Below are 8306 nucleotides of genomic sequence, written 5' to 3'. Positions count from 1 at the left end.
GGAGCCATTGTAACTTTTGAGTAATTTGAAAAGTATTTCAGTAATATCTACGTACAGTAGTGTGATTGCGCTGGTTCAACTATATTAATTTGTAAAAATAGTTATGTAATGCATGCCGGTCTAATTATTACGTTGTTAGCGTGTAGGTATATTCATTGATGTTCATTGTTGGTACCTATGTGACCTGTGTATGATGCACTTGTACAGGTTTTCGTTGTTGTATTAAAGTATGAAAGAAGCTACACTAACTTATTGTCGTTACTTTGTACTGGCTGTACAAGAGATTACGGAACCGCATGATGGACAAGCCGGTTTTTAGTACAGTATTCGTTTACGAATACTAAGCCGTACTAAGGCAACCTAACAACAGCATGCTGAGCTTCGGAGATCAACGGGTTTATCTGTGGCTGCAACATGATCAGTTCCCCTTAACAGACACCGCGCCGCGGAGAATAATGTATACTACTGTATGTACATATGTAGTACAGTTACTGTTGGTATTAGATGCCACCAGGGAATATACGAGAGAAATAAAAAGATATGTAGAAAAAAGGTGTAGACAGAGCTTTATTACTTGCTTGAAAACAGAGATTAAAGAGCTCATGATGAACAAAATATGAAATTATTATGATACTCTGTGGGGATGACTTTAATTATGTAATCATAGATTATACGCAATGCTTTCAGTTAGTTTAGAAGTAATCAGTGCGCAGTCGTCCCTAAAAAAGCATGCGCATGTGCAATTGCTTTTTTTTTCAAAAGAGGAGATGTGCTAACAAAATACGGTAGTTAACCGACAGACATTATATTTGAAACAAACAATTTCAATAGCTAAATATTGTTGGCTTATTGAACACATAAGAAACATTAAAATCTTATTCGTTTCCTTAAAAAGGTTTTGAAGTAAAATTGTCTAAACTGCGCATTTGTAGCAGCGTACAGGATCGGATTCAACATAGAATTTGACCATAGTAGAATGTTGACTACCTCCCAGAGGGCGGTATAGTTGCAACCACATAAAATCTGTAAAATAACAACAACGTTATACGGCAACCAACAAGTTAAAAATACAGTTATAAGTGCCATTAGCATGACGAAAGTCTTATGATGATGAGATTTCGGTTGAAAATGTTTCTTCATAACTAAAAAGTTTTCTGGTGGATTCTCGGCAACTTTCCTGGTTCTTCTTTTATCAGTTATATTAAATGTTTTAGGCTCGAACATTTCTTCACCAGTAGCCCTCTCTTCTTCTTGAATAGTACTCTCCGTAGAAATGTCTTCTGTAGGCCTACACAAGAATTCGTCATCATTTTTCAGTACTACAAGTTTAGTTTTTTCCGCGTAAGATTTGTTCGGTTGTCTTATCTTAATCACAGAAACATTTAAAGAATGTCTTCGTCTGAAATAGAATTTAATACCACGGGACCGATTTCTTATATTTTTGTATACAACGCTATTAAAGTATATCAACAAACATAGTGGTATTAAAAACTCTATAAAAAGTGTTATCATTTCAAACAGAAATGTATCAAATATTTCAAATTCACACTCAGAATTATAATCAATGGTACCCGTATGTTCATAAAGTACCGGCCAAACAAAGCAGGAAAAGGAGAAATATATCAGAGAAAATAACCAACCAATTAGAGTCATAATCCAAGTTTTTCGATTGTTTTGAAAAGTTCTGTATTTTAGTCCTTTTTTTACTAACCAATATCGATCCATACTTATGAACACAATCATGAAAACCGCTTGTAAACACACCGTGTAGTCGATTAACATCCATATTTGGCAAGGTAACTTTCCAAGAGGCCAGTATCCATATTGTAAGTAAATATTGTTCAACGGCATGGATATTAAGCCGATGATCAGATCTGCTAGAGACAGGTTCAGAATGAAAACATTTGCTGGTTTTGAGTTTACCTTATCATCTAAGAACCAGGCTAAAATTACCAGAATATTACCACAGATTGTTGTGATAGCTATCAGCCATAGCAACACTAGCGTTGGAATAGCAAGATGTAAAGTATCGGGCATCGGGAAAGAATTATTATCTGTAGGCCTAATTGGTTCTAGCTGAGTTGACAGTTCAGCTTCCATTTCCGCCAGGTTTCTATTAAAGTTAAACACAATAAAATTACATTAAATAAAAAATACTACAGAATCTTCCATCAGCTATAACAATATTATAGATACAAATAATAATATTAACTTATGTGTTAAATGTAACATCATGTGAAGATATTAAAGAAGAAAAATTAAAAGAATATATTATTTTGGAGCAGAGTAGAGGTGTTTTTTGGGTTTCGATTGTGGATTGTTTTGTAGTTCTCAACAATGGTAAAGACAAAGTCTTGTAAGCTCTACTCTACTACTAAAATTTGAAGTTGAGGAAAGACCTAAAGTTGTAAAGTTCATTATCTTTCAAGTATCCGCGATTTAATAGATAGGCCTATTATTCATCTGTAGGATACTTGTAGTAGGTAATTACTTATATAATAAATGAATAGTAATGCAATGAATATTAATAGCAATGATATGTTTTACGTATTCCTTATTCATGAATTCGGATTGTGATGAGGAGGCCTGGATATCGCGTGATAAGCCTTACATGCATCATAATTGTTTTCGGCTTTATTCATAGTTTTTACTTGATAGAGTGTGGTCAATCCATAACGAAACACCTGCGTCGGTATGTCACCATTAAAAATCTTTAGTAGATTTAGATTTTAAATAGACCCTCAGATCTGTAGATGTACGGGTATTTCTCTAACTTAATAAATGAGAGAAGATATTTACCTCGAACCACAGAGTAAGAGAAGGTACGTTTTGACCGATGACAATATTGATGATGTTTTTTTAGTGACCTTGGTTCTTTTATCATTTGGTTGATAATATTCGATTTTGAACATCCGTTTCTTTAATTCTTCTTCTTCAATTAATGTCTGTATACTGTATTATCTAAAAATTAAATGAGAATTTCTGTACAGATAAAAGAACGATGACTATACAGCAATCTGTTGATGACTTTACAGCAATCTGTTGATGACTTTACAGCAATCTGTTGATGACTTTACAGCAATCTGTTGATGACTTTACAGCAATCTGTTGATGACTTTACAGCAATCTGTTGATGACTTTACAGCAATCTCTTGATGACTTTACAGCAATCTCTTGATGACTTTACAGCAATCTCTTGATGACTTTACAGCAATCTCTTGATGACATTACAGCAATCTCTTGATGACTTTACAGCAATGTGTTGATGACTTTACAGCAGTCTCTTGATGACTTTACAGCAATCTGTTGATGGCTTTACAGCAATCTCTTGATGACTTTACAGCAATCTTTTGATGACTTTACAGCAATCTTTTGATGACTTTACAGCAATTTCTTGATGACTTTACAGCAATCTCTTGATGACTTTACAGCAATCTCTATGTCTTTATAGAAATCTTTTGATGATTTTACAGCAATATCTTGATGACTTTACAGCAATCCCTTGATGACTTTACAGCAATCTCTTGATGATTTTACAGAAATCTCTTGATGACTTACAGCAGCAATCTCTTGATGATTTTACAGAAATCTCTTGATGACTTACAGCAGCAATCTCTTGATGATTTTACAGAAATATCTTGATGATTTACAGCAGCAATCTCTTGACGAGTTACATCAATCTCTTGATGACTTTACAGCAATCTCTTGATGACTTTACAGCAATCTCTTGATGACTTTACAGCAATCTCTTGATGAGTTACATCAATATCTAGATGAGTTTACAGCAATCTCTTGATGAGTTTACAGCAATATCTTGATGAGTTTAAAACTAGCGCTTTGTACTTTTTCCTCTGGTTTGATGAGTGTTTTTAGAAAAGTTAGAAAGGTTCTCCGTAAGAGTGCTCAATTTTCAAACGTAAACAATCTTCTTATTTTCTATAATCTATACTCAATAATTTTCTTGAAAATGTCTCAATCTTTTGAGATCAATTTATTGTTTATATTTCCTATGGCTTTATGAGTGTTTTCGCGAAATTGCTCGTCATTTATTCTTTTGAACAATTGTAGAACAAATTAGAAAAGTTCTCCGTAAAAGTTTTTCAATTTCAAACGTAGACAATCTTCTTGCTATAATCAATAATGTTCTAGAAAAAGTGTCAATCTTTTCAATTTGTTGTTTATATTTTTGTAGGTCATTGTGAAATCTTCAAAAGTACACTCTGACAGTGTGATTCCTCCGTGCTTGTTTCCTATATTAAAATCATGTTGCAACGCAATTCATGACGAAGCAAGAAATTACTCTTCTGAATTTCGCATCTATTTGTACAAGAAGTTGAATCATCTGACTGAGTGCGATGTACGCGGGGATGTAGGTACGCAGTGTGCAAAGCAGAAAACTGCGTCTACGGCACCGTCGGTCCCCACTTGTGACACGCAATGTTATGTACTTACGGTACTTTGCGTCGATATGTTGCGTTTACGTCCTTGCGTTGTGTCTTCTAGTGGGAACTAAACGGTGTTTATACAAGCGTGGAGAAATAAAACGATTAAAGCTAGCCCACTTCATCAATGTCATGCCAGTGGTGGATCAGTTTGTGACGTCCTGTCGATAATTATGTAAGAAAATCGGCTTATACTGATTGATTCGATATCTGTTGTGTCTACTTCAGTTCTTCGTGGTAACATTGCATTATAATTATACTACTACACTCAGGTAAAGCAATTCCGACATAGTACATAATGTATAATGTAATCTACACGTTGTGTTAATTGCTGTAATTAACATTGTGCAGGTTCACGATAATGGAATCTTGAATACAATCTGAGACCACATGGCAGTTTCACACACAACTACAACTACTAGGTTCATTTGGGAAAATAACATGACTAGACATTTTGATAAAGGCCCGTTTATACTATACGGACGAAAAAGAACGACGATCAATGATAAACACACATTTTGTCTACAGGAAAACAAGAAATCTTTTTAAGCTCTATATACACTATTATATCAAACTTTATGTGCCCATATATGGACATGATGATGTCATATCAATACCATATTTGGACATACTACTACCATATTTGAGCACATCACTTTTTTTGTCAAACTTGTTTGATAGTGTAGACTGATCTTTAGAATGGTAGGATAACCATTATGTTGTATTTGATGAAAATAGTATTTTAAGAAATCCAATTAAATGACGTCATGATTGGTTGAACAAACGTTTTGACTAAAAATGTATATAATAGCCTATTTTCTAAAATACATAATCTCAACTCTCTCCCTTTATTCGTAAACAAAATTGATATGCGCCGGCAGTCGGGGAGAAATAGATTTGTCACTGATTGGTTTTTAAAATAAGAGGTCTCTCTGTCCCATTATGAAGCTACAGGGTATGATCAAAGAACCTAGGCTCTATGATATTAAAGATTTTCGATAAAGCGCCCTCTACAGATAAATCTAATGACGTTTCTTAAAATACGGGAAATTTAAAGTACAATACCAGACCAGCCCTATCACGTACACGGGGATTTTGTTTGGTTTTTGTGCAATTTTCTTTTAAACATCTGACAACAGAAAATTATGGTATGTTGGTTTTTAATTATAATTGCAATGATTAATGCAGTAATTTGTTTCTTAATATCTAGTGTTAGGCCATGTTTCCTTCAGAGGTTTTTTATTGATACTTTTTGTTTGTAAACTGGAGGCCTACCACCACTGACTGGAGCACGGAATGAGTACGACCAGCCAGGCGACTTGTTTCTATACTACAGTTCCTCATTTTGTTTTAGCAAGTGCGAGGAACACGCTATGGCCTGGCCCCCTAAAAATGGGTATGGATGGGTAAAGTTGATGGTGAGTAAACAATAGCGAAAATCGATGTCCAACAAAATAACTAGATCCCAGCTGCAGTACCACACCACTATACCAGTCAAACAAAACAGTTTACATTGGTGGTTAACTCGCTTGGGTCGCATATGCGTCCAATTGCTTTGTGTCCTAGTGGGAATCGAGCCTAAACCACTTCATTTGTAGAGCTCTGCTAAAAGATATTCTTTTTTATCATATCGACCATTGTACAATATACCAATGAAGGATATAGGTACTGCAGTCCGAGTTTACTTAGCATCGTCAGGCCTGTAGCCAGAATGCATCAGAGGAGGGTTTTCTTGACACCAATTATTTTGCGAGCTCAGCAAGGGACCAGGGTCGGGGCTCGGGGGCCAAAGGCCCCTGAAAGCTTTGCCTCTTAGAGCAATTTCGGTTGTTTTAATCAGCTTACAGAGACATTTTTTAATTTACCTACTAAAATCTGAGTTATGCAGAGAAATTATATAGTACACAATATTCTATAATTGATAATTAATTGCACGATTTTGGAAGTGGGGGGCCTTTGTTTTTCAAGGGGGATTTGCTGGTAAAAGGGTGGTTCGTGCAAAAAAACCCTGGCTTCATAATTATAGGCCTAATGACTAAATACCAGAAATTACCCATAGATTTGTAGTTTGCTTAAAATCTGTAGCATTCATTTTAATTTGTTGGTCATTAAGCCACATTTAAAATTCAAAAATAATACAAGAGTCTACTACTAAATGAAAAAAAATTAATTAATTTTAATTAAAATTCAGTAATAACTACTAATTTCAAACATTTCAACAAACATTACTGTACAATTTATAAATGTTGAGTGAATTAAAAGTACATTATTCTCCTCACATGCTTTTCTAATTACCTACCAACTCCACCAGGTAAAACAATTTGTTACAATTAATTTACAATTCAACAATTTAAATTTGTCATAAGTTAATTTTCTGGCTTCGATTCAGTAAAGCAGTTTAGTGAAAATATTTTAGTAATTCAAGTCCAAATTTAGCAGACATAACACGCATAGGCATTAATAATCCTTACAACATGATTTTTTTTTAGAATATGGCCAAACTCATAGCGTTAGTTTCAGATAGCTGTTACCCCTCTCGTATATGGCATTCTTAATGATAGGCGGATGAGGCCAAATTAACTAACATAATCTGTAACAGTGACATTACGTTGACCTTATGTCAAACGCCGACCAATAAAAAGACACAATTGCAATCCACATTCCTAAAAAAAGTGTATTTTTGATTTTATTTTGTTTATTTTACACGCATCCAACAGCGAGTAACTCATTACAGAATGGATAAACTATAATAATTTATCGTGCTTTATTAAACTATAAATCTCATTTGAGGCTTAGGGAGTGGAGTTGAAAGAGTCTGCCACTAGGTCAGGATTGAACCCCGGACCTTTGGATTGGAAGGCAAGCACGTTAACCACCAAACTACAGCTCCACTATTATTGAAACAACATGCCTAGTCAAAATCGGTAAATTTATCATGACAAAATTAAAATTAAACAGATCATAGGAAATTCATTGTCTGTTTAATAATTATCGATAATTATGTAATTTTACTCTTCCCTGGTAACATTCAGTATTTAAGAGCCATTGTCTGTAAAAATCAAAGATTTGGTGGCAGATGTAAAAAAATCAATCGGTCAATTATCCAAATTTTGATGTTTTTGCCATTTTTCACAGATTTTCTATAGTGAAAAAGTACAAACTTGTATACTTATTTTAACCAAAAATACTTACAGTATACAGTTTTTGTTTATAGCAGTGTAAACAACATGTATTGAGTTCCATTTAATGCAGAAAAAAAAAATTTACAAAATGGAGTTTGGTTGATACCATTATTTTAAAAAGGGGTGTTTTTAAAAAATATTTTTTTTATAAAAGTATACCTCATAAACGTACCTATAACTTCCAAAGTGGTGTTTTTATATCAATGAGGTTTTCTAATTTGATAGTCAATAGGTTTGTCAACAATAATCACGAAAAAAACACTGGGGTAAATTTCGTACATAGGTTTTGTGTTGCCAGGAAAATACGAAAAATACAAAAAAATACAAACAAAATATCAACAAACAAAACACATGAAACACAATTTAAATATGGCTAATCCAATAATAAAATGTATATGTGGCTTGTCATAATGCTACTTGAGTCATACAAATAGTTTAGATAAAATAGGAGAATGTGTTGCCAGGTTTATTTTAAATAATTGCCAGAAAAACAGTATTTTGCATTGAAATATTTAGTTGATGGAAAATAATGTTAAACTTTGAAATAATTGCGTCAATGGTTTTTATAAATTTGTACATATATTTTGTGTAAAGAGATACAGAAAGACCTCCCAAAAAATCTGACCTTGTAAATAGGTCATTTGAGGTCAAAAGTGGTCAGAATGCAAAACAGGACAGGTCC

At 33.7% G+C, this 8306-nt stretch overlaps 1 protein-coding gene across 1 annotated transcript; it reads right to left on the bottom strand.

Annotated features, from left to right (window-relative positions):
- Positions 1–867: 867 nt before the first annotated feature.
- Positions 868–2100, bottom strand: LOC144835397 (histamine H4 receptor-like). Its single transcript, XM_078690482.1, has one exon. It carries the CDS (start codon positions 2098–2100, stop codon positions 868–870), a length of 1233 nt encoding a protein of 410 aa, XP_078546608.1.
- Between the last annotated feature and the right edge of the window lie 6206 nt (positions 2101–8306).

Source organism: Antedon bifida, chromosome 2, assembly GCF_963402885.1.
Source record: "Antedon bifida chromosome 2, ecAntBifi1.1, whole genome shotgun sequence".
In the NCBI taxonomy this organism is placed as follows: domain Eukaryota; kingdom Metazoa; phylum Echinodermata; class Crinoidea; order Comatulida; family Antedonidae; genus Antedon; species Antedon bifida.
This window is presented reverse-complemented; position numbering and strand designations above follow the sequence as displayed.

What these genes read in the sequence shown, in the direction of transcription:
- LOC144835397 (XM_078690482.1), bottom strand. Translation starts at nt 2,100, where the DNA reads ATGGAAGCTGAACTGTCAACTCAGCTAGAACCAATTAGGCCTACAGAT.